At 41.0% G+C, this 27,270-nt stretch overlaps 1 protein-coding gene across 4 annotated transcripts in view; it reads right to left on the bottom strand.

Annotated features, from left to right (window-relative positions):
- The window catches only part of LOC105940985 (nesprin-2), a 53,734-nt gene that overhangs the window by 13,564 nt on the left and 12,900 nt on the right, over window positions 1-27,270 (bottom strand). For all 4 annotated transcript variants that reach the window (XM_076877464.1, XM_076877462.1, XM_076877463.1 and 1 more), the window contains exons 15-35: window positions 27,014-27,253; window positions 24,334-24,486; window positions 24,003-24,179; window positions 23,747-23,902; window positions 23,419-23,562; window positions 23,141-23,311; window positions 22,534-22,667; window positions 22,220-22,424; window positions 21,885-22,067; window positions 21,416-21,523; window positions 20,628-20,782; window positions 20,054-20,201; window positions 19,875-19,969; window positions 19,299-19,530; window positions 18,586-18,780; window positions 16,770-16,892; window positions 15,593-15,748; window positions 13,825-13,983; window positions 12,663-12,829; window positions 2,818-2,980; window positions 31-218 (exon numbers count right to left, since the gene is read on the bottom strand). In XM_076877464.1, the coding sequence (XP_076733579.1) occupies window positions 31-218; window positions 2,818-2,980; window positions 12,663-12,829; window positions 13,825-13,983; window positions 15,593-15,748; window positions 16,770-16,892; window positions 18,586-18,780; window positions 19,299-19,530; window positions 19,875-19,969; window positions 20,054-20,201; window positions 20,628-20,782; window positions 21,416-21,523; window positions 21,885-22,067; window positions 22,220-22,424; window positions 22,534-22,667; window positions 23,141-23,311; window positions 23,419-23,562; window positions 23,747-23,902; window positions 24,003-24,179; window positions 24,334-24,486; window positions 27,014-27,253 (3,452 nt within the window). The remainder of the gene's footprint in view (window positions 1-30; window positions 219-2,817; window positions 2,981-12,662; window positions 12,830-13,824; window positions 13,984-15,592; window positions 15,749-16,769; window positions 16,893-18,585; window positions 18,781-19,298; window positions 19,531-19,874; window positions 19,970-20,053; window positions 20,202-20,627; window positions 20,783-21,415; window positions 21,524-21,884; window positions 22,068-22,219; window positions 22,425-22,533; window positions 22,668-23,140; window positions 23,312-23,418; window positions 23,563-23,746; window positions 23,903-24,002; window positions 24,180-24,333; window positions 24,487-27,013; window positions 27,254-27,270) is intronic.

The following is a 27,270-nucleotide window of genomic DNA, read 5'->3' as shown; positions in this document are numbered from 1 at the left end:
AACAATCTTCAACCCTTCCTGGCTGCTCACCTCATCCTCCTCTCCATGGACATGGCACAGATGTTTCTCCAGCGGCGGTCCAGGCTGAGGGTGGTCTGCTGGATCGAGTCGTTCTCCGAGTCACTGCCGCAGGCATCGGCATCGTGGAGCAGGACGTCGCACAGCGTCAGCACCGAGGCCACGCTCTCTGTGTGCTGCTCGATGTCCCGTTGCAGATCCTGAATGCCAACCGGCACAGATAAAACAAAAGACAAAAAAACTTTTTCTTTAACTTTCTCCTCTTCTAGAAATCACAAAGTAAAACCCAAACTCTGTATTTTTCTGGTTTGTTTTGAGGCCTGCAATCTGTAGACACAGCACAGCATGATTCCCGGGTGCTGTTCGTTTTGGCCCTTGGTGTTATGTTCTTAGTTTTTTCCTCATTTTTGCCTTTTCCCAGAGTTTGTGTGAGTGTGTGTGTGTGAGTGTGTGTGTGAGTACGTAAGCATGAGAGAGAGACAGCGAGAGCTCCCTCACTGGGGCTGGACACCACTTTTTGTTTGTTCAAAGTTACCACTCTCTAGGTTGCCATGGTGACCAGTGAAAGCTTAAAGTGCCTATCCACACAGGAGTCATTTCAGCCATCCCTCATCTGCTAATGGAGAGACCTGCAGCCTTTTTCTGAGGAACAGGAGAAGTCCAATTTCTTTAAGGCTCTGCACATCGCCACGCCGATTCGAATTCGTCTCCTTTCATTTTGCCTGTCATCTGTCTCCATTTCACTCCTTTACAACTGCCACCATTTCTTTCATCAGATATGAGCTCTATTTCTTCAGACACGTCCCTGTCCAGATTTAGACAGAAAGCTGGAGTCCAATTTGTTTTGCAGATTCTAAGTGTATCTTTTCCCCTGAACTGCACAGATCTGTAAAATTCTGAGTGGAGAAAAATCATTAGCTAGAGATATTCAGTGATTTAAGAAATTAGTGAACCCCTTTCACTGTTAACTTGTCAAATGAACACATCTGTGCTTGCTTTGACCCCCAAATCCATCATAAAAAAAAGACATAAAAAAAGAAAGAAAATTCTCCAAACTCTTGGGTTACTAGCAGTGCTGACAAGTTCAGTTACTACGTAGCAGTCAGTCGCATTTTAGACCCCAAAAAAGTAAGGAGCACTCAGGCTGACATGCTTGTGGCAGAGTAGAGCACTTTCAGAAGTTCAGAAAATGTTGAGTTTCTCACAGAAAAAGTGGCTCATGTCAACCAGTTTGTGGGGCCCAGCTTTTAAGGGAAAGGCTGATCACTGAGTTTTAGTACTTATTTCTAAAATAATGTGGTAAAGCTGAAAGAGTTGCAGTTATATAAAATGGAAACAATAATATATATGCGTGCGTGTGTGTGTATATGTACCTCCTGCTTAATGGGTGGGACAATCTCACTGAACCCTTGTTAACATCTAAAGGTTTTTGTAAAAAACTTTCAAAATGTTTCAAATGCGATGTTACGTTCTCTGTTTGCATTTGTTTAACGCGTGTACCTACATACCTTCACAGTAACCAAAAATTGCATACATGACAGAATACAGAATGAACAATTTAAAAAAGCCCTGCCAAAAAGTGCTGCAGGGTTGGTGTTTACTCTTTTACAAAATAAACACTATAAATAAATAAACACTATGTTGTATTCTATTCATGCATTTAATCAAGGTAGGTCTGGGAGTTATTCTGTTCTTTTAAAGCATTACTGTGCTTGTTGATAATGTGGTCTGACTTTAGCAAATTCACATATTTTGACCAACGTACCCTAACCCTTTTTTAAAACAAGAATAAACACATTGTGGGTTTAAAGGGAATGTGCCCATTTGTCACATTTAATGCTATATACGTGTGCATTTAAATGTTTAATCCAGTGATTAAAAAATGCAAAATGAACCACAGGTCCAACAACCACTGTCACCTGATCTCATCCGTATACTATCAAACGTGCATATCTATATGAGATTTTTCCAAAACCCGAGAGGCAAACAGGCAACTCTACCCAAGACATAAAAACAATATTTCTCCCTCTGAACCCTTCCACCCATCTTTGCTCTAAGACCTGGAACTTTTAGCCATTTCCCAAAGTACTGCTATATGGCAGATGACAAATGGAGTAACAGGCTAAAGTCCATTTACCTTTTTTTGGACCTCCTCATGAGCTCTGCCTCAGTGCATTTACCATCTCTCAGCCCAGCGTGACAGCTCTCTCCTTCACAAACTCCTCTCTTAGCAGAGCCTTGCTGAGATTTTACTTTGCAGCGCACATTATTCACTCTTATGTTAGTATGCTTTGGACCACCACAGGGTGGCCATAACATAAAGGGTTTAAAACCAGACGCAATGTCTCCCCTCACAGTGGAGTCCTAATTCTACCTCGTGCATTTCTAAAATAGCACTTTAAGTGCCCCTTTTTCCTTTTTTTACCTTGAAGATGTCCGAGTTCAGTAGATTTGTACAGAGAGCTCTCGTTTTTCTTCCACAAAGAAACCATAAAAGGTGATTTGCTCACCTTTCATGAGATCTTCCTTTTTCACATGGCTGTGGGAGGCGATTGGCTTTAAATACCAAACAATCAAAGAAATAATCACTCCAGTTGTCACACAGCATTGTGCCAACTGTTCTCTTCTTCTTAGAGGTTATATTAGTTATTAAGAGGTACTTCATGTAGATCTTGAAATGAAATTTTAGATCTTTAGTTTCCTGGTCTTGCAGGACTTTGTAGGTTTTGACTGAATCTTTAAAAATACACACTTTCATAAGTTAATGCATCTCACACAAGTCCTTCCATCTTTGCCCACCTGCTGTTCAGCTAGTTTCCTCTGAATCTCATCACTGTGGCAGGTGCTGTAGACCACCGGCTTGGCTAGCTCTGTCTCAATACGGGACAGCCACGTCCGCAGGTTGCTCATGTTCTTATCAAGCTGCTGCACCGTCACCAGCGTCTCTTTCAGCTTCCTCACCCTGTCGAGGAAAGATGCATCACATTAGAACAGTTCTCACTGGAGTTTAGCTTGTCACAGATCACCAGAAAGGGTAAAAAACCTTCAAAAAAAATTCCCCCAGTCAGTTTCTGACTTCTGTGCCCCATTTGTGGCTCTCTGCCTAAAGCTACAGGTATGTTAAATAGCTTAAAGGAACATAATACATGTAAACAGCTTTAGCAAGCAGCAGCCTGCATCTGAAGTCAAAATCTGCAAGTCTTACATACACCAGCTCTTTAAATAATGCATGCATTTGTTTGTCTGTTTGTCTCAAGTGTGTAACACAAGGTTTTGTTTTCATCATGCAATTTGAGGAGACAAAAAACTGAATTAGGACACTAAGGATGCTGAGCAAACACCCATCAACCTGCCACTGTGAACGCTACGTTCAGCCCCATGTCACACATTAGCACTGTGGCAGGTTTTAACTTTGTGTGGGAAGCGCTGCTGTCGTTCCAACGAATGACACAACGGGAGCCATTATAAGCCACGCTGCAAGCTGACCTACATCTGACTGAGAGCTGCGTGTTGTCTGAGAGAGCGGCTGCATTCCAGCACAGCTCTCAGGTCAGTGACCTACATCGGTTCATTCCACAACACACGCAGAGAGGAGAGAGGTGACTCAGCAACGTCATGTGACCAGAAGTAAAAAATTCCACATCTTAATATTCACTAAATTGCAGGCTCGGATGGAACTCACATCCAGAGTGTGGTCTGTCACTGCTCTTAACACAAATATGTTTTTGCAGCTTCTATCTTAGCCATAGCAAGGATGGGGCACCTAATGTCCTCAAACGTCCTGGAATTTGTTCGATACACCGGCCCAACGCCAAATTAAAAAAACAACAACATGACTTTTAGTGACATCAGCGGGTTACAAAAACTGGGGAATGACATGAAGACAACTATCCAACAACAAGTTTTTGTTAAGATATTTTTGTAGTTGAAAGAATAAACTCGGCACACAAACTGTGTGACAGAGAAAGTTTCTTAATGATCATGTCTCTCAGTAACAAAAATTTACTGGAAAAAACACATCAAACCGCTCCAAGTACCTCAAGAAGGAAAACTCAGTGAAGAGCAGAGTTTATTTATCACTCCTGTGTTCTCTGTGCTGTCAAGTAAAAGCAGACAATCTGAAATCATAATGACATTGTGGTTGTTGCCACCTTAAGCTGTTTGACCACTTAAAGGATTATTAGTCATTTGGAGTTTTGTGTACGTGTTGGATACAGACGTTCATCTGCTGTATGTAAGGTTTTTCTTATTCCCTTTTGCTGAAAATATTATGCACTGCCTTTCATTTCTTTGGTGCCACAAAAATAAGAAACATTTGGAACACCTTTAGAGCCTAATGACAGCCTCTGCCATTTATGCTATACTTCGACCTGAATGCCAAAACTTTTAGTGAAATAAAAGTAATGTTATAGATTATTATACTATTATAGTATTTTAAGTATCGTTATTAATTTTCAAGTTCAAAACTCTTTCTCAAAGCTACAGGTGAAGTTTTCTTTCCTCCGTTCACTCTTAACTGCTGGTTATCATTGTGCTTTAAGGTTGAGGGGACAATGTTTAGAGGACTTTAAGACGTTATTTGGATTATTGCATTTGATATGAATTTGGATCAGGTGGCCTAAAATTATTGTATAGCTGATCAATGAGACTTCATTGTGAATGTCGTTTAACATCACTTCTGTGATAGATTGGTGTTCTGGGTTATTCTGGGTTTTGTGAATGCTTTTGATTTCCTTACAATACACCCACTCATGAATCTTTTGGCAATTCTTGGTCAGTGCAGATGTATGAATATATAACCTTAGCTTATCTCAATAAATGTTTTAAATGATTTATACCTCACATCTGGATCTTTGCTCTTTAATTAATCACATTTGTAATGTTTTTTATTGATGTATTTTTTAACCCAATTAAAAATTGGGTTAAAAAATACATTAATTATTAACACAATTTTTCAACAATTGTCTAACTTCAAATTTTGTAAGTTATTATGATGGGACTTAATTCAATTTATTCATTTTTATCCATATAGCAATAAACACTGTAATACAGAAAGCCCAACAATCAGACGGCCCCCTAGGAGGAGGCGCTTGGCAACAGTGGGAAGAAAAAACTCCTTATTGACATGAAGAAACCTCCTGTGAAGTTAAAGTGGATCTTCAGAGCGAGCTGGGATGCTGTTTGTTTGCTTTTCTCTAGGTTGCTCTTAACAGTCTATTAGATTTGTCTCTCCAGGGTCATTTATGTCCACTGATTTCATTGAAAGTAGCAGTAATGTCGTCCAGAACTACAATAAAAAGTGTAGCTGTGTGTCATGTACTAATCAATGTGCCCACTGTGCATACGAGGCAGTACAGCTCAATGATGCAACAATGAGTCTGATGCAGCAACAAGCTGCATTGAGCCCACCAAGTTTTCTGCTTTGCATACAGACACAGACTGGGAATGTTGGATGCTGTTGCTGCCCCAGTAGCAGAGATAGAACAGGGGTTCCCCTGCTCCATATTTAGCTGATGATGCATGTTTGTTTTTATGTGTCTCTGTGCAGGTGTGAGCTCTGGGCTGCACATCTGTACCATATGTGATGATGTTGCACTAGACAGAGGAACGGAGAACACCACCAAAAACATGCCGCTGCATACCCTCACAAAAATACACATCTGCTGTCCAACCTTTTATTTGAATGTAAACGCGCACGAGGCAAGCCCAAGCTAAACTGAATTAGCTCTGAAAGACTCGGTGTGTGTCTGCCTGCCTGCCTGCCTACGTGCCTGCATCAACAAAGCTCAGCCCATCCCCCTTTGCTCCTCAACCTTCGTCTCCTTATCATAACAAAACACCCAATCTGCCCCCCCACCCTTTCACCCGTCCGCTTTTCCAGCCTCACGCGCCAGGTCGGACGGGGCGTGATGAAGTCTCCAGATCAGGGTGAGAGGTACTTACAGGCTGGTGAGGAGACTACTCCATGATGGTGGCTCATCTGCTAGCAAGCGCTAACCCACCATCCCTCCCCTCCCTGCCTTCTCCACAGACCGCCCGTCCCCTCCTCTCACCATCCTCTCTTCTCCTCTTCCAGCTTTTACAAACAGCTGGATGCAGTGACAGGTACACTCACAAAGAACCAGCATTGGAAACTGTAGAAATTGCCCAAATAATTAACTACCAAAACTAATAATATTCAAGCTTGATTAAAATGTATTTTTCTCTAGATACTTTTTCTGCTTTGCAGTCTTTCTTGAAACTTTTGTTTCTTTTTTTCATTTTATTTCTCTTAATTCACAGAATTAATAATTTTCCTCTTCTTGTTTCATATTTACTTATGAGTGATGTTTGATATGATATTTAGTTATGAGTTCACATGTTTGAAAATATCTATTTAAAGGACTAAAAAATTGAAAATAAACCAGGCTTGATGGGTAGCTCTCAAATCCAGAACTACTTGAGAGAACATAGATTTTAATACTAATTTGTTTTTCATGTTTTCACAGAGGGTACTGACACAGCTAAACCAGGATTAATTCTGTGGCTAAAAATCTACCAACTGAACTTTATAAGAGACCATTCAAGCCATCTGTCTCTCGGTGAGTTTGATAAATATGCATGAATATCAGAGATTCAGGATAATGTGGCAAGACCATGACTGAGGAAGTAGAAAAGTACACAGTTAGGCTAAAACAATTCAAGACGTCTGTAAGGTAAAGACATTAAAGTTCATTAAAGGTGGAGCTGTAAACTGTTGCTCAGACTGCCAATAGTGGCCGACGCAGACAGAGCCAGCCAGAAACCCGAGGTTGGTAAACTTCCATCTGCCACCTTCTTTATATTGAAATAAACCACCCTCGGGCTCAGAGTACCAAGAACAAGTAATATATTACAGGTCTGAATAATAAAGGTTAGAAAAAAACAACAGGTGGAGCAGAAGGAAGAATGACAACAAAAAAAGGTCATAAAATGAGAACAGAAATGAACTAATGAAATAACTTTGTGGGAGTGTGACAGAACATGCAAAGCTGGCCAACTACTTCTATGTTGGTAGCTGTATATAAAAATGAGCCACCTGGTGCACAAGAGAAAACACAGAAAGAAAGAACAGCACAAGCAAACAAGTCTCCAAAAGTGAGTCAATCCCTGCAGACTTAAACGTTAACATGGCCAACTTTAGAGGTGGTCACACTCAAAATGTGAGTAGTGAACTGAGACCTGCAACATTTCATTTTAGATTATTGATTACAGGCATGAAGAAGTTGAAGGGATACACACAAGTGCAAATCTCACATTTCACTTATTTGCAATTACATGCCTATAAATAAAATAATCAACTCCAAGATGACTCCATCTCACATATCACAGTCTGTCACACATAACCAATCCCTGTTGCAATAACACCATCACTATGACAACCAGGTCTATGGCCACATGAAAAGAGAACCGAGTGGCAACAAAAGGACAACCTTTCTGTCCGTATAAACGAAACAAATAAACTAAACAACATGGCACTAAATGTGTGAAAGCTGTACTTGAAATGAACGGCTTGACTGTGCTATAATCTGAGAAACAAAAACGCTGTGTGAGAGTACACGAAGTAAATCTGTGCAGATACCAGGTGTGAGGAGGAGAGGTGTCTGGACAGAGCAGGGTAAATGTTTTTAAAGAGAAAACAAACATCTGCCTTGCATGCATCTTATTCGCACAATAAAGCGAGCGGATGGTGGCCCCTGAGGCAGAGCGCCCATCAGGACAAAGGCTCGCATTAGCAAACAGCAGCTGCTGGGCCGGGTGACGGAGCACCCGGTTTGTTTTGGGGGACAAAGGCGAGCAGCGGGCCAGTATCAGCGCATCTAATCCCTCTGCAAGTCAAACCTCAGCAGTCATCTGATGTAACTTAGTGGGGTGAGATGCAGACAATGGCAAGAGGCACGCCACAGTCATCAGTGACTCTGAATCAGCTAGTCTTGGAACTTCATCAGCCCTTATCCAAACATGTGACAGAGGCCTGCAGGACTCTGACAATGGACCATCCAATGAGACCAACCACTGACTCAGCTCTGTATAATGTGCATGCTGTAAATGGTAAATGGACTGGTTCTTATATAGCACTTTTCTGTTCTACTTGAGCATTCAAAACACTTTATACAATGTCTCACACATTCTATCTATCTAACATTTACCCACACATTTACCCGGACACGACACCCCTTGCGCAACCTTCACTTCATAAACCTCTAGCTACATATTTTCTTGGCTTCATGTGAATGCAAATTTTGAGACTGGAGAAGTCCCTCGGATGTCTTGGTGCATGCTCAATCCAAGTAAGTAAATGGACCCATTTTTCGCTGCACCAAAAATTAGTCCACCCCAAGGATCAAGTCCCCAGACACAAACAGAGTAATGTAGTGTACACTGTTAAGTGCCAGGAGGATTGCTATGATTTAAAAATTAGGGAAACCAAACAACCTCTGGCGAAGCAGATGGCTCAACAAAGAAGAACTAACTCATCAGCAGACACTGACTACATTTATCTGCATAGAAAGGTTTTACCCCCTTATTACAGTTCACAGCAATTCGTCCTCAGCCTCAAATCCTACAAAGGTTTTGGCAGCAGATATAATAACATGAATAACAAGAATCTTAAACTACTCCACTTAACTATGGGTGCATTAGTGCTAGTGATAGTAAATTTTGATAGACAATAGTATACAGTTTGTCTGTTTTGGTGTGCCAGAACTGGTCTGCACTGAGACCTTCACCCAGACTTCACCCAGCTTTGATACCAGTACAGATTTTAACAATTGTAACTAGTGTCACACAAACATTTTCAAAAACTTGAAATAAAAAGTTGGAATATGACAACTGCACAGTTTCCTCACTAATGGCTCATTAGCAGGCTTAGCAATCTTATGCTGGTCAGTTACTTAAGGGGAGGAGACCAGTGAGCGCAAATCCACTATTGTGTGTGATGCTCCCTCTCAACTCTAGTCTCCATTCTGTTGTTAGTGGAAGAGGGTATGTCTCTGTACTAACAGCCTGACAGTCATGATAAAGACCCTTGTCCCTAAATGAACAACATAGATGGATTTAGTGCAGTCTCTCTCAGGCCAAGTTGTAGAATAAATGTATCAATTTTTTTCTTTAATTTTAACATTCATCACTTTGCAAGCTGAACTTTCCTGAAAGCTCTCCATTCACAGGTGGTCAAGCACGGAAGGTACCCTTTAAATTTCCCCTTTTTTAATTGCGTTTGTTTTTCCTACTTAAAACACAAACCACACTAGGAGAAGCCTGGTACCTGGCGCCGTGTTCACACACATATAAACACTACAAATCGATAGGATGCCACTCATTGTTAACTGCCCCTCAAAAATCGCCCTGGGTAGATGTGGCAAAGTTGAAAGGTTTTCATTTAAATACCCTCCGACTCACAAAAGCAGCAATCAGCCCCATGTAAATTTTGCTTCCCTTGTGAAACGGAAACACGGTGATTTTCTACCCCACTTGATTATGCGAAAGTGCTTCAAACTAAATGGGGGGAAAAAGCTTCAGTCAACAGCTTCTTAAGTGGATAATGAAGAATTAAGGATCACTGCATTTATATTAAATTCATATTATTAAAATGTGAATAAGATGAAGGTAAAGAGTGCAACCATGTTAACTACACAGCAACCTGGGTTTAAAAATGGGGTCATCTGGGTTTAAAAAGTTTAGTTAGCTCTGATTCGCTTGGTGCATTTTATGAAAAAAATCAGTTCTTTTGCCATCACTAGACTGGTAATTATGTGCAGCAGCATTCAATCATTGGTTTAAACCCGCTTTCCTGTTGTTTGGTGCAAATGTACTGATAATTGCTGTGCACTCCACCAACCTGCATCCATTCTGCTGTACAGCAAGGCCATAGCTGGTAATAACTACTGCACCGTTTGACTACGGGAAAGTGACTAGTAGAGAACAAGAAAGGTCAAAAACCCTCCACTAATGCACGCCGCTTGTTTCTGAGATCAACCTTGTGAGTGGAAAGAACACATAATTATCTCCAGGCTCACCACATACATAAATATAAAGACTCGTGTTGCTATCAGCTAAATAGTGAACTCAAAAGTTGCTCTTAGATGAAAACATTCTGACACTGGAGTATCCAAGTGTGTAACCTTTTAGACTTGTGTTTCTTCTTCTTCTGTGGAACCAGCTTCCAGTTTGGATTCGGGAGACAGACACTATCTCTACTTTTAAGATCAGGCTTAAAACTTTCCTTTTTGCTAAAGCATATAGTTAGGGCTGGATCAGGTGACCCTGAATCCTCCCTTAGTTATGCTGCAATAGACGTAGGCTGCCGGGGATTCCCATGATGCATTGAGTTTTTCACCTTTCTGCATTGAATCATATCTGTTATTAACCTCTGTCTCTCTTCCACAGCATGTCTTTTATCCTGTCTTCCTTCTCTCACCCCAACCGGTCGCAGCAGATGGCCCCGCCCCTCCCTGAGCCTGGTTCTGCCGGAGGTTTCTTCCTGTTAAAAGGGAGTTTTTCCTTCCCACTGTCGCCAAAGTGCTTGCTCATAGGGGGTCATATGATTGTTGGCCTTTTCTCTGTATCTACCGTACAATATAAAGCGCCTTGAGGCGACTTTTGTTGTGATTTGGCGCTATATAAATAAAATTGAATTGAATTGAATTAAATTCTGCAGAATCCAAAAACTGCAAAGTTAATTATTTCGCTTCATCCCTTGCAAAATACCATAAAAATAATTGGGAATTTCTGAGATGTAATTTATAGTTTTCAGATATATACATCAGCTTATGTGTTTCGTTTTTAATAATGAAAAATGAGTACAAAAAACCCTACTGGTAAATACTGGTGACTTGCCCAGAACGTAGCCCACCTTCTGCCCATTTTCAGCTTGGACAGGCACAGCTCATCCTTTAGTGCAGCTCAAGCTCTCTCTTCTGTCTTTATCCAGCTACTTTTTCACTTTTAAAGTTTGATTGTCAACTTTTCTGTCTGGAACCATAAACTGTGGAAACATTTCAGCACCTCCCTGCATGCAGCTATCAATCTTCTCTGTGTTGGAATGCAATTTGAATTCATAGATTAATAATAATATGAGTCTATCCTCTGCTTCACCAACTTTAATCTGCAGCCACAGTAGAATAACAGCTGTGCTGTGCCCAGTCCAACAGTGCACAGATAAAGCTGCACGTTCTGAACTGCAGCAGTAAACACTAAGGGGTCAGGATTCAAAGAAGCATGATGACTAAAGGAATAATCAGCAGGTTGTATTCTTAAGCTGTGAAAACCGCTTGTTAAGTAGCGATAATCTAAATACAAACCACTTCAGAAGCCAATATTTAATACATCCATTCATTTTCTTTTACTTATCCAGTTCAGGGTCACCATAGAATAAGAGGTGGAGCATAGTCTAGACAGGCCACCAGTCTGTCACATGGCTAACACAGAGAGACAGACAAACATTCACACCTGATGGTTGAAGGGGAATTTGGGATCATTAGCCTAACCCCACTAACTGCATGTCTTCATAATGTGAACGAAAATAACTGCATTCTCTCGCCAAATCAAGTCACATTTCAGGGCTGCTCTTGTAGCTTTGGATCAACAGTCATACTGCACACAGTCATAAAGACATCCAGTAAGATTTCCCATAAGAGAAAAGAGTGATGGCATCATGTCAGAATATCAGAAGGCAAGAGGAAAAATAATATAAAAAGTGCAATCTAAAGGTTTTATTGTTCCTTCAGGATATCCCACTGTTAGCTTGTCAAGCCCAGCAATACTTTATCAGACTTTCAGCATTATTAGATTGATGGGACGGTCACACTAAGCTGTGTGGAGGGATTGCTATTATGCCAAACAAAATGAAGCCAATGTGGAAATACTGTGCAGTTCATCAAATGGCAACTTGAGGCTAGTTCCAGAAATTGAGACACTCCCATGTTAACTTTACAACATTAAAAAGGATGTTTACGGCCTAGTTGGAAAAATGTTTTTGGTCTCCATCATTCCCCCTTTCTCCACCATGTTTGTGCTGTTACCTTTTGGAATATTTTGATAAAACAAGCTGACAAATATTATAACCCGCTGTTGGTAGATGACATCCAACAAGTTTTTGCTTCAGTTTTGTAACAAAATGTGGTGTATGGCTAAGCGTTGCTACGCTTTCTATATAAAGCTTTCTAACCAAACTTGCTAGTATTCTCTGATAAGTAGTAACTCCAATTACAGCTGCATTTGGCTTAAAAAAAAAAAAAAGAACATGACTGCAGCCAGAACACTAACACCGAGGCCAAAATATGACATCACAGTGGCTAGGTCAATTTTTTATATGCAGTTTTTGTGCTACTCTTAATAAGCAGGCAACCCCACTGCTAACGGCTGAATGTTTGAAAGACGTTCAAAGAGTGATGTAAAAAAACATTTAGCATAAACTGTTAGGCACTTGCGTCAAAGTTGTCAATATAAGTTTAAACAAAGTTTTGGACTGGGAGTCGAACTTGGTTATATAACCAAGCACTACAACACCAGCACCCTTACTCAACAATAAAACGTATAAACTCACAAATTCATTCATATAAAATTAATCTCCAACATCTCTAGCAACATTTCTTAACACATTTTTATGCCTTCTTGCTTCCTACCTGGCCTCTATGTGATCAAACAGATGTTGCCAGCGGTCGTTGACGTCCTTCAGCTTGTCATTGATCTCTGTTTCCTTTGTCTTGTTGCTGGCTGTGATGAGCTGCTCTCCAAGCTGCTTTAGGTGGGTTTTATTCTCACTGAACAGGTTGATCTCCTCCATACAGTCCTGATTGAGAAATCCAAGTAAAAAGACAGAATGATGTACTACACGTGAGCATGTAAATTTCTGGTGCACCAGCATTCTTTAAGTCTTAAAAGCTTTGAATTTAGTTTGAATTTGCGTGCCAGGAGTCTGTATCTCAGGGCCAAACGCTCAATTTTAATGCCAGAGGAGCTGTAAAGGTTTGAAACCCTCACGACGGCAATAACTGAGTTTCAGCATTCACCTTTACTAACCTCTACTCCCCCCCTTCACCCTCCATCACCGTCACTCCCATAGCACCAAATAAAAGAGGCCGTGAGATCAACACAAAACACACCCGCGTGGCCCTGCTGGGCCAGAAACAGCTGTCGTCTCTTTAACAATCAGGAGGGAATTCACAGCTTTTTGAAAAGCCCAGACAGTGCACCACACAACGTGACACATCCTGATACAAAGCAGCACAGACGGCAGTGGTGCCACAAACGAAATGCAAAAGGAAACTTTTAACGCTGATTAAAAAAATCACACACATTAATATATGAGTGCATTCCTTTGTTTTACAGCTGTGAGGGGTAAAGAGTGATTCTATGACTGTTATCCTACTACTAGAAGTACTTTTGTGGGCTTGAATGGCTTGAAAACCTTACTGATGATCTCATCAGCACAGCAGTGAAACAACAGAAAGTATCTGGTATTAGACAGTGCCAGTTAGACTGCCTGATTGCTGTTGCTTTGGCTACTGTGATTAAGCATGAAGTGTTCAAAAAACCAACTACAGCACTCTGCTTCACTAACAGCAAGTGAAGCTTGAGACGATGGCAGTAAGAAATCTTATTTAACAATGTAAAGTTTTAATTAATTCTCTTGCAGACAACAGTTTAAGTTGTGGGAGTACTCAGCGACCCTTGCAGCTGTGCTCAGAAACTGTTTGGTGGTTTTATGTATTTCACTACTTAAATCGGTCTTCCTGTCACTATAACTATATCGTTACCAATATACATCCTAGTTAGAACGCTTACCTTCTTGAGTTTCTCGACCATTTCCTCGATGTTGAGATCAGAGTTGTGCGCCACCTTGTTCTCCATTTGCGTCAACCACTCACACAGCTCCTTGTTCTTCTCATTGAAGATGATCCAGGCGTTCAGGCGGTCTGCGATCTCCTGTTTACGCAGGGACACCTGAGACACAAAGCGGATTGGGGGACAGAAATTAAATAAGTATCATCACTGTAAGATGCTTAGTGGTACTGTAGCTGTCTAATCTATCTTATCATTATGGGTGCAGATGCATTGTAAGCTGATTTGTGCTGATTGGGTTGTTGTTCACTTTAGCTTGGAATGAATATAGAATTTAACTCAGGCGGACCCTGGTGCTGGTGGCTTCATCGTGATTTTTTTCCAAATGATTTACACTCAGACCTTTAAAAACAATAATAATCAGGCACAAATGGTGACATCCTATAAAGTCTGGGTATCCTCCAGATTATCATTAAGCATCAACATATTAAGATAATATGCACACCTGAGAAACACATGCACAGCCTTATCTAAACATGGGAGATGATATAGGATGCTTGACTTTGCCAGCTTTCATCCTAGATGTTTCTTTGGTGTTAAATGTTTATACTTTTCTGTCACAGATGTGTGCCAAGCCAAAACAAGCTAACTGCTCTGTAATAGATTACTCAGACTCACTTGGAGGATAAAGCTCCCTTTTTTTTCACGCCGTGGGCATGAACACTTCGTTTTGTATTTGGAGAAAATCATTCATTCATTCCAAACATACTTACAAGGCCTGTTTAAAAACACACTGACAAAGCTGATAGGGAAATGTTACTGAGAGTATTTTAGGCAATCTGTAGGCAATTTTCACACTTTACCTGTAAATGTGTCTCAGGTAAAATGTTTCACTTTTAATAAACATTCGTGAATGAAGAAGCCTCCACACAGTCAGAAGTGCCCATCCTTGCGATCACCTTCCCCTCCCCCAAATTCATTTTAATGCAAAAGCTCTTCTTCCTGAAACCTCTTAGCTCTTTGCAACATTTCTCTTTCGTCACCATCTGTTCCCCGTTATCACAATGCTCCCTTCACAGCCCCGCCTCCCAGACGTGTTGGTCCTTTTAGTTGCCCCTTAAAGTATTACTGAGATTTACTAACTTAACTCCTCTCTAATGGCTCAGACTTTCAACAGAAACAATAAATGAATGTGGTGAACTCAGAATGCTGATTAAACCATATCACAGCACATACAATGTACTGCAGATGTGAGAGCTGCTGCTAATCAAGTCAGATAACTTTTAGGTGCTCTTTCAAAAAGAAACCCCCCAAAAAACAAACAAATAAAACAACTTTTGACCAAATAAAGAAAATTTAGTTGCTGTATTTAACCCTTGAGCTTCTTGACAGACTATTCCTCACCCTGCAACTTCATCCTGCAATGGTTTGAAGATACTTTGTCCCTTTAAACCATGACAGTTTTTTAGACTGCGGGCCTAAATCCAAACAGTTCTGATGAGTGTTTCTGGTCTCATTATGCTTCATATCAATCTCTGTATCAGCAATGCTTTAAAAAAAATTTCCCGAAGAGATTTGACTGTTTGAGTTTTAGAAAGTAAGAATCAAACGGGGGAAACAGCAATATAAAAAAAATTATTCAGGATACTGGTGAAGCAGCTTTAGCAAGGCAAATGCACCAGGAATAGAACAATCATGAGAATTTTTAAGGATAAGCCTGCTCTGATTCCAGAGTCAGACAGGAGTCATGTTTGAGCCTGCGCACACTAACCTTGAAGCAGAGTTCTTCCCACTGGCAGTGCAGGTGCTCCACCTGCTCCTGCAGCAGCAGGACATCGTCTGCAATGATGTACTGGGACAGATCCGTCTTCATGCTGCTCAGCTCCGTCAGGCTCTCAGCCCAGTCCTCCAGGGAGATCTTGTTCTTCTGCATACCATAACACAGCGATCACCACAACAAACTGTCAGGACTCCCCCCTCCTCGCCCTCTGCACTCACTCTCTCACAGCTAGTCCCTACTGTCCTCTCGCTCTGGACCTCCAGCCCCTTTTTCTTTCTCCCTCTATCTCTATCACCCTTTTCTCTCTATTTCTCCCCGCCCAGCGAGAGAGGATTAAAGGCCACAGGCTGCAAGCTGGGCTGGGGGAGGGGTGACTCTGCAGGGGGAAGGTAGGGGTTGGGGATAAAGGCTTTGGTGGGTCAGAGGGGATGAGCTTTGAGGCAAAACTATTTCAAACTTGACTTTGGTCTCCTGGGTCCAAACAGTCTGAGAACTTGTTGTAGATCCACGTTCTGATGTTTACATGTCAGTATTTTAAACAGATATTTATTAGCCCTTCACCACCTACAGGCTGCTAACACTAACATGCAGAATGTGAATATGAACTTGGAGTACATGCATAAAAACAAAAAAACAAAACAACAACAAAAAAACTGCTGAAGAGAAAAGACAATGCATGAAAGAATAATCTGACACATTGAGAATCACATATATTCATTTCTTAGTAAGGACAAGATAGACCTTTGAAAAAACAAAACAGATATAACAAACAGAACAAATATATGTGTTTCTCCAAATGAAGAACCTTTTATCTGATCTTTTATCTTACTGTCAGAGCGGCCTGGCTGTCAGTCATTTTATAAATTATATAATTAACTCTCTGTACTAATTGCAATAAGCTGACAATCAAAACTCACCCCCTTGTTTAGTTTTTAAAAAAAATCCTAGTTCTTGTTAATAGGAACAAAAATAAATGTATGTCTCCGTCCAACGATATTCCTTTTTAACAGGACTATACTGTGGTTCAGTCTCAACAGTTAAACAAAAGCACGCCCAGCTCAGAGTTCATTATTAGGCCGAAATTATTTTACTGCTGGAGTTTCCGCTAAAAAAGTGAAGCAAGAAATGCACCTCCTGTGCTTTTGTGATTAGTTATTTGGAGATGTACCTTGTAGAGCTTTGCACTCTCCAGGTCGTCATCACACTCTGGCATGGTCTGGTTCAGCCGGGTCTTCATGTCTTTAAGCTGCAGCATGCTATCTGTTAGCCCAGTCTCGCAGCGCTCCCAGTTCTAACACAATCAAAATGTATTCTTTAAAACACGTTAATCATGCAGATCAATGTGATAGGATCTTACAAAGCTGATTGAACAACAACCCATCACACTCCTTTGTCTTTTACTTCCTAAACATGCTTGCAGTCATTAATCACGACAGATTGGATTAACTTGCCTGCTCTCAGGCCATGAGAATGTGTCAGACGCTATGGGAGACAAGTAGAGGATCTATGTGTCTTTGTCCGGGCTCAATAAACAAAAACTCAACTCATCTTATAGACTTCCACATCATATTTACCCACTGATGATACAAGGCAAAGAAAATGAGACACTGAGAAAGTAGCAGATTTACAAAGCGGCTGAACTACTATACGGCATGTGCTGTAAAAACAACTAAGGGCTAAATCTAAGAGCGATGTTTTCAGTCCACACCGAGGCTGAGGCTGATGTAACTTCCTCAGGGGATTCACTCTCACTCCCTGACACGGCCTTAAATTTCATTGATTCTGTATATCCGGTGTAATCTGACCATCCATTGACTGGAGGGTAAGGGTAGCAAAAAAGACTCATCTACTGTGGTGATAACAATTTAAAAGCCAAATATTCAAATATGATAACATGAAAAGACAAAGCCACAATATGCTCGGCTGAAAACTGTTTACTGCTGTTTTAAACTGGAGCCCATTCAAAACAAAGCATCAATAAGTTTTTTTTACCGATTAATTACCGTCCAAAATAAAGGAACCGTTTAGTCTAAAAATCTCAAACGGGACATTTTACTGGAGCTGACGCTAACAGTAAAAAACAAGAAGTGGATCACTCTCTGGGCAGTATTTACTTTTATTGGAAAAGTGTTGTGTTTTGTGTGCATTTCCTTTGTTTTAAACTTACTTTAAGATGGTTTTAGTGCAACAAAAACAAGGGCAAAGTTCAGGCGTTCGCTATTTGCCCTGTTGAAACCCATTTTAATATCCTCGACGTAATTTTGAGTTCACTTATTTTTTATTGATGTGAATACAGTGCATGCATAGCAGTCATTTCATTGTCTAGTAAATTCATTAACATTTTTAGTAATCTATATCAAGTGAAAAAAGTTTTTGATCACAATTTTATTTTGTTTTTAAAATATTAAAAACATATTCAGGAACATTGTACAGGTATTCAATTTTTTTATGTATGTAAACAGTTATAACCTGTTACTTTAATGTTATTATTATAATAAAGTAATTTTAGTAATATTTAGTGTCGCTATACATCATTACCTATATGCCTATATATATGTATATATACAGAATGGCAGTAAGAAACATAATTTTAAGAAATAGCTCTATATATGATTATTATCGCTTTGACCTTCTAACCAATCTACCGTTTTGAAGGCGAGGTCAGAGGTCAAATATGACATATTTAAATCTTTGTTCGGTACTTTCAGTATTTTAACAATACTCTGTGTTTTTATTTGACAAACAGGCCAGGATACAAATATATTGACATTACTGTGCTTGCATTTAAGAAGTCACATGAATAAGAAGAAGAGTTCAATATAAATTTAAGTCAAAATACAGAAAATACAAACACACAAGCACAGATACACTGCAAAGTTTTCCTTAGTAGCATAGACTGAGTTTGAACTTGTCTCACTGTGTACCAGCTAAAAAGTTCCTAAAAGTAACCCGTTAAATCAGAACATAATAGTCACAATGATTACCTTGATTATAGCCTCGGTGAGCTCCAGTCTTTTGAACAGCAAACTGTGGAGATTGTCCCACTCCTCCTGCAGTGTCCCCAGATCTGTCTGAAGCTGAGTCTGGGTCTCCTCGTCCCCCATGGAGAACAGCTGACGGCCAACCTCCAGAGTGTTGATGAAACTGCTCTGATACCTCTGGAACAACAGCTCTTTGTGCTGAGGATGACAGTGCAGGAGATAAAACATAGAAAGGAGTGTGGAGGAAAAATGAAGCGAAGGAAGCTACTCAGCAGTGATTCATTGGGGGATGTAGTCAGCCGGGGGCTCTGTGGGGCTTCCATCTTCTTTTTTTTAAAAGGGGCAGCTTACAATAGGTCAAAGTCTTATCTTCATCCACATTCAATTCAAATCTCATCAGTCTTCCTTCATGACAGCCCAAAATAACAAAGATTGGAAACTTTACAATCGTTTCATTTTCCCTTTGCTGTAAACGCAATCAGCACCAATTTTCCCTCAGTGTTCATATCTTTAAGCAGCCGTCTGTGAGTGAGTGGCAAAGATAACGTGAACAAACAATGATTTTCAGCAAGTGTAAAAGACTCCCACAAGGATCAGTCCTCTTAACAGATTGATATTCTTATAATTTCATTCATCAGCTTGCAGTGAGTGTTTAATTCAATCAGTTTTATGGCCCTTTCAAGTGATTTCAAAATCAATTCGAAAACAGATCCCACCTGCAGGTCGTGGAGGGAGCGTCGGAGCTGCTGCAGGCTACAGCAGGTTAGTCCAGCTGAGGGGAGCAGGGTCTGCGTGTCCGCAAGGAACCTCTGGAGCTTTCTCAGGCTGCGGCTGTACAGGTGCCAGTGCTTCACCAACCCCTCCACCAAAGACCGTCGCTGGTCAGCCCGCTGTACTGCTCCCTGCCACTGCTCTCTGAGCTGGGCCAGCTTTAGGATGAAGTCGCTCCTGGATCCATCAAAATATTAAGTTGTACTTAAATTTCAAAATGAAACACTGACTGTCTAAACAAACAGAATGATTCATTGTTTTCTGAGGCCATTTGTACCAATCAAGCTAGATTTTTTTAAAACCAGGATCAGAATTAGAACAGAAACCTATACGAAGCATGGAACCTGGTGGTGATGCTAGTGAACGGTCAGTGAACAGTCAGGTAATCACCAAAGCTTTTAGGATTTCATCTTCATCAATATAACTCTATTAAATTTCATGTCAGTTCATTTCAAAGGTGTCAACATATTTCACACATCCTGGACTCAGATGGGCAGAGGGATGCTGTTTGATCTTCTCACCTGCCCTCCACCTCTCCTTTCTGCAGCAGATGAAGAGCATCAGTGATGACTGAGTGAAGGATCTGGTGACCAATGGAGAGCTCAGCCTGAAAGCGCTGAATCACAGAGACATATGAATGATTAGAAGTGTGTAGTTCAAGCTTAGATGCGTCAGTAAGACTGCTAATCAGGTTTGATACCTTGTGAGTACAGAGCTGCTGTCTGAGGCCGTCGTACGATCCCGCTACGTCTACAGCCAGGCTGTCCTCCATCCTCTGCAGGAACGACATCCAGCTTTCACACTTCTGCTCAAATCTCTGCTGCCTCAGCACTTCCGTCTGCAGCTCACTGTACACAAAACAGAACAGCAGGTGAAACATGTTCTGCAACATTTTACTTTGTGAAAAGTATATTTTTAACGTTTTTTAACGTCAAAAAGCCCGTAATTCGAAAGTAAAGTTTGAAAAAAAACTGCCTCCTACAGATTTGAGCGGATTTATAAAAACAGTTGTCTGCAAAAGTTCTGTGAAATGCCCTTTGAGGCAAGGCTGCCAAACAAATGTATCCATTTAGTGATCAACCCTAATTTGTGTTCGGTTCATTCACTGCCTTTTACACAATTACGTTTGATTGTTTTCTCTCTTTTTTAAAACTGCGAACTAAATATCTTTTTGTTTTTTATTTACTTAAAACAGGGGAAATTTACTGGAAGACAGGAAAACTGTGATGGCTGCTCAGGTATTAGTTCCCTACTCCTCGTGTTTCCTCACTGACCTGCAGGCCTCTTCAGCTCTGGCGGAGGCATCGGCCCAGCGGCGGTTGAGGAATTGCAGGCGGTGTGCCGCAGCGTCCTCTAGCGTCAGACTGCAGCTCCGCTCGTTGAGCACATCGAGGTCAGCAGACAGGCCGCTCAGCTCCATGAGGCCAGACTGGAAACATATGGTGGCGTCAGAGACTCAGGAGGGATCACAACAGTCTGGACTACCTCACGCACGGCATCACAGCTCAGGACGGTCTAAGATTACACGCTGCAGTCATGCTCTGTGTTCCTCTGTCCTCATTTATTTACCGCCACAGGGCGGCTTCCTGCTTCTTCATATTCTCTCACTGTTGTATAACATCTGCTCCTGTACATTAACTTTCCATTCAGAGGTATAAAGTCAGGCAGAGACAAAGCATACTTTTACACCCTTACACTACTAAATATTTGACACTCATATTTCTGCTTAAGTCTTAACATTTAAGAGTTACAGCTGTCAAAATCTTCTCTTTGTGTAAACAATGTCACCCAAACGTTTTCAGCACTACATAGTTGTTCAGCACTGTAAATGCACCTACAGCTCAACTGGACTGTACGAGCTCATTTTCTTTTTACAGCTTTTAAATAAATAATTTTTCACTACATACAAGACTCAAGAAAATGAAGCTGGACTCTCTTTAAGAAAACACACATTTCTATTGTAGCATAAAAGTCTCTTAATGAACAATTTACTTTGGGGAAAACAACAGAGAGCTAAACACGCAGCACAGCAGTCATTCATAAAATCTTCACGCTGTCTCACCTGGTCTGCCTTCAGAGCTGGATCCTCCAGGCGCTGCTGCCAGACCTCCAGATTCCTCTCCAGTGACTCCATCTCATTTTCAAACTCCTGCACCTGCTTAAGCTCCTCCTACACACAAACATGGCACATGGCCATATGTGTCTTAATTTATAGGTCACTGTGACGCTTTCTGGAGTCAGGTGTCAGGTGAGGAATAGCAGTGGCAGCAACAAAACAAGCAACGGTTTGTAGTAAAATACTTTAAAAAGTTTAGGTTTGTGCACATTGAACGATTGGCAGTGTTTTCATTCAAAGATTCCTGCAGGTTTACCCAAATAACCAGGCTCACTGGTTTAACCTTAAACAAAAGTTTGTACTTGATATGTGATCGGTTCAGTGTAAGCAGTTTTTAAGTGAAAATGAATAATAAGCAATAAATCCAGTCTGACTTCACCAAATCCCACAGACTCTTTCATTCATGAGGTTTTACCTGCAGGTGACCCAGGTTCCTAGACAGCTGCTGTCTGAGCTGCAGGACACCACGTGGCAACAAGCGGCACTCTGATTGGACCAGACTGGCGGCTGAAGGTTCCAGGTGGCTAATCAAGTCCTTGGAGGCTTTCAGCACCACCTCCAGGTCAGACTGCAAGGTGTCTGTCCTCTGCAAGAAAATCTGAAGCAAAGGGGGAGGCAAATGATTGGAGAGTTTCTATTATTATTATTATTTTTATTATGTTTGGTGTCAGATGGTGAATTTTTAAATGCCTGTTACAAACTGCTGGACCCTGATATGAAATAAGACATTCTTTTAATTGATTATCTCACCTGAACATTTTCTATCTTGACAGTGAACAGCTTCACTGTGTTGTCCTGTCCAGGTGTGCTGCTCAGCACAGATGTGGCATCACTCTGTAGTGCCTGCAGTCGCTCTGCCAGAGACCCAGCACACTTATCATAAACCTGCCACACAGTCAGGACCTTCTGACATCTCTGGAGCTGCTGGCCCAGAGCTCCAGTCACTATAGTCCAACTGGAAAAAACAAAACAAAAAACAACAACAAAAGATCATATTTTTCCACAGAGTTTCCACATGTGGATGTGCCTGTGTGCAGGTGTATGTGCATGCGTGTTTGTCTCACCTGTCTCTCTGCCTGTCCAGACATTTGCTGATGATGGCAGCAGCAGCAGGACTGATGTTATCTCTGAGAGAGAGGATGTTCTGACCAAGTTTGTCCCACTCTACCTCTGAGGCTTCTGTCTCCTGTTGAAGAAGCTGCATCCAATACAACAAAACAGCCATCAGTCAAAAACAAAATCCAAACATATCCAACTCAGGGTCATAGGAGCTTATCCCAGCTGCCATGGGGCAAGAGCCAGGGTATACTCTGGGCAGGTTGCCAGTCTCTTACAGGGCCAACACAGCACCTATGGGCAATTTGGAATCACTAGTTAACCCAACCCCACTAATTGCATGTCTTTGGACTGTGGGAGGAAGCTAGAGTACCCGGAGAGAAACCACGCAAACACAGGGAGAACATGCAAACTCCACACTGGTGGATGTTGGATTAGAATCCAGGACCCAGTGCTAACCACTGTCTTAATAAGCAATATGTTTTGAGTGTCCAGAAGCTCACAGTTCCAGTGACCAAATTCTCCTTATTAAACATATCTACTGCAGACAAAGAATCCAGAAAAAGTGGTGAGTTTAAACATCTACAAGTGATCGAGCTAGTATGGGTAAAATACCTGCAGCTTTTCATGGAGATCTGTGAGTGCCTGCAGGGAGAGCCGGGGGCCGCTGTAATACTTCAGAGTCTGAGATGCTCTCACTGTTTTCAGCACCATGTGACTCAGCTTCTCCTCCATGTTGCTCCATAACAGCTGAGCCTGAGTTAGCCTCTGTTTTACTGAGTCGTTCTGTAAAAGATAAGATAATCTAAAGACACCCAGGAGCAGACAAATACCTGACCTAAAACTTTTAAGTCAGAGGCATTTATCCTCTGAACTGTCCTTGTGTTACTTACCCTCTGTGTGAGAGCTGTGCAGGTCTCGATGGATTTATCGATTTGACAGATAAAATTGCAGCTCCTGTTTTCTTGTCTGCCACAAACTTTGTCTATCAGCTCCTGAAGAGCTGCAGACTTCTGCATAATCTTCTCCTCAAGATCCTGAGATAAAAGCAGAATTTAAAACCTGTGTTGATTTACTTCCCTTGTGTGGACGTGTATCTCTGAGTATTTCTTTGCAAATGACTTGACGTGAAAATTGCTCATCACGGCTGAAACATCAAATCTGAAATGTTGAAATGATGACAGACACGCTGACTGTTCACGCAGATGTTAGAACACAGACCTGGCAGACGCTGATGCTCCTCTGTAGCTCCGTCTGGCTGCTGGGTGTCTGAGCCGAGTCCATCCAGAGGTTTTGAACCGCGATCCAGCTGTTGATCCGCTGCAGTCGGGCATCCCACTCTACTCTGTTCCTCAACTCCTGTTCAACCTCCTGAATCTGAACACCGCACACGTTGTCAACAAATTACAAACATCTCCTCTAATGATCAACAGTGTGTGATGTAGGAAGGTTTATAGGCAGGACCTTTCAAACTTACCTTAGAGTTGATTTTTTCCTGCAAGCTGAGCCACTGATGGTTGAGGCGACCCTGTTCATCTGCATACTGGTTTTGTTCGTAGCGCAACCTGTGGTCCTTCTCATTACTATTTGACTGTAATGGCTGGTTCACGTAGTCCACTGTAATCTGATGTGCACACATCTCTGTCTGAGACTCCTGAGAAATATGCCATGGATAAATACACAAGTAAACCAACAAACGTCTCTTGATCAGATCAGATCAGCGCTAATAATACTCCACTATCCCACTGAAACAGCATAATTAATACAAACATGTAAGCCCGCACCACAACCACCACCATCCATTCTACCTTGAAGTATTTCAGGAACTGGGCGAGATCATTGTTGGTGCAGGAGTTTTTGTTGATTTTGTTGCAGTACTCCTCCAACTGACACTCAGCTGCTCCGAGCCAGGCCTGCAACTCCAGCAGCGCCCCCTGCTGTGTCTGCACCTCTAACCATCGCTGCAATGAAGTCCAAAAAATAAATTAATTTAAAAAAACTATTGCATACTGTTGTCATTGTTTAATAGCCTTTAATCAATTGTTTTCATTTATAAGCTTTCAGTTAATCCACAATGGTGCTATTAGCAAAGACAGTCCAGGTTTAAAAGGAAGTGAGTGAAAATCTTGAAGTAGGGGGGACAGAAGACTTACAAATGACAGGAGCTGACCACAAAGTGAACAGAGGCAGAGGAAATGAGGATTTCAGAAAGAGAACAAGGAAGGGGGTAGAGCTGAGACGAGTGGAGGTGGGAGGTGGGAAAGTAAAGAAGAAAAAGAGTGGATGAACGAGACTGAAAGAGGAGAGAGGAGCAAAAGACAGACAAGCAGAAAAGAAAAAAAAACGTCAGACACAGAGAGGTTCATAGGTGGTTTCACACCAAAAAGAGAAGAGAGGTGAGAAGAGCCCTCAAGATGGATGATTATAATTGGTGGCAGCAAAACTGCACCAAACTTTGTCGAGCTAAAGCCAGAAAGGTTCTGTGAAAGTATAACTTCTGACATTTAAATACATCCACAGATAAGAGGGTGTCTGGCACATAGTTTGTATATTACAATATTCAGCATTTAAGAAACTCCATCGCTCCAACACCCTTCAGGGAGATCTGGGGTCAGATGTACTAATGTATTGGACCACGTTGCACTGTCTGCATTTATAAAGAGAGCACAGTTACAAGACTGCATATAAGAGGTGACCGATCCTGTTGGATGTGTATTTCTAGGAGTTTCTACGGTGGCTCTGAGAGGTCAAATGCACTGCAATGTAAGAAAAGAACAGCAGATAGAACAAAAATGTTGCAAAAACACTGAAAATAAAACTGAAAACAATTAAAGTAGAAAAAACGAAATCTCACAAAACTCAATGCAGGTGTTTTTGAGGAGACATTAATGAAAGTGCTACAGTAGTCACCAAAAACTGCACTATGACCAGTGTTGGTCAAGTTACTTGAAAAAAGTAATCAGTAACTAATTACTGATTACTTCCCAAAAAGGTAATCCCGTTACTTTACTGATTACTTATTTTCAAAAGTAATTAATTACTTAGTTACTTAGTTACTTTTTAAAAACACGATTTATAACCTGAATAGGTGATAAAGTGATAGATCTTTCAGCCCAATTCTACTTTTTCTGCATAATCCATCATACAAAATGTAATCAAATGGAAAAGTCTCTTTTTAAAACTTGTTTTATCAGTTTTAGTTTTTTAACTTTATGCATCAAGCAAAAATTTAATTATATGCAACATTCTCTGACTGGAAGAAATTTGTTTAATACTTAAACCTATTTTCTGCACATTCCAGCACATAAAATAAAATTTTTTTTTGGGTTTTCCACTCACTCTTTCAAATAGATGCAAGTAAAACACAGCAGAAAATAAATAACATCAAAGACTAGCGGTCCTTTTGCTCTATTTTCACCTGTAAAGCAGGAGTGGGGTAGGCGGAGGTTTACCCTGGTGCAGGTGTGCCGCTGCGGTCAGTTGAAGAATCCACGAGTTTCTCTGTGAGTTTCCCATTACGTCGTTGCGCACTCGGTGCTTGCTTGGAAGTTTAGGGGGTTTTTTTCGCTGTAAAAAGAAGTTTTCTTCCCACGCACAACGGACACTAATGTTTTTGTCACTTTTTATGGAATCAAACTCAAAGTAAGATCAGTACTTCCACGCTTTAAACGCTGCATGCTCATACTCTCTCCTGCACTCGATATATGATCCATTGTTGATCTGCACACAGCTGTTGTCACAAACGTCGCACTTGCTTACGTCACTGTCATGAGACATTCTCGCAAAAAAATCACGGTTTTAGTAATGCAGTTACGCAGTGTTCCTACGGGAAAGTAACGGTAATCTAATTACCGTTTTTGCAATAGTAATCACTTACTTTACTCGTTACTTGAAAAAAGTAATCAGATTACAGTAACGCGTTACTGCCCATCTCTGACTATGACACACTTTAAAGAAGTGAACGGTTCACCAGTGTTGTGAGGGATAAAAATATGCAGGTAATGTGTATTTTAATCACATGATTCATGTAAGAATGTAATTGCATACTTGTCACGTTCGCAACTGTTTCCTCATGTTGTTTTATCCCCCAAAACCCTTTTTTGTGTTTTGTGAGTTTTGTTTTTTGGTCAGCTTTTGTAGCATCTTTTTCCTGTTATGTTTTATTGAACTTCCATTCTGTTTTGTGTGCTTTTTCTATTTACAGTTTTTTTCTTGCGTTACAGTGTGCTTGACCTTTCAGAGCCACCGTTATTTCTGTTCTTGAGATCCAAAATACAAGAAGGAGAATATTTAATTGAAGTGCATTACTGCTATATGTGGCAAATTAAAAAAAAACAAAAACATGTAGAATATAGCATGCTGAATATTTTTTATTGGAGTTCTATATTGAAATGAACTGCCTGTGTTCAGAAAACAGCGCAACTTTTGTAAAATGCTGAATAGTTTAACTTAGAGAAGTCACAGTCTACATGGGGGGGAGATCCTCACCTTGTGCAGAGTTTGTTGAATAACAGGCACATCAACGAGAAGACTGGACCAGTCCAACTCTATCTGTCTGAGCTGAGTGTTGATGGAGCACATATCTATGTCAGAAGTCTTGGGCAGAGGAGTCCCTTTATCCTCAGGATCTCTTTCTGAGTGTGCTTCCCTCAGCTGCAGCAGCTGGGACGAAGAACCGGTCACTGCCACCTTTACTTCAGATTTGGCCTCCAACTCTTTGGTCAAAGCCTGCATTAAAAATCTTA

This window comes from Maylandia zebra, linkage group LG19 (genome assembly GCF_041146795.1).
Source record: "Maylandia zebra isolate NMK-2024a linkage group LG19, Mzebra_GT3a, whole genome shotgun sequence".
NCBI classification, from domain to species: domain Eukaryota; kingdom Metazoa; phylum Chordata; class Actinopteri; order Cichliformes; family Cichlidae; genus Maylandia; species Maylandia zebra.
This window is presented reverse-complemented; position numbering and strand designations above follow the sequence as displayed.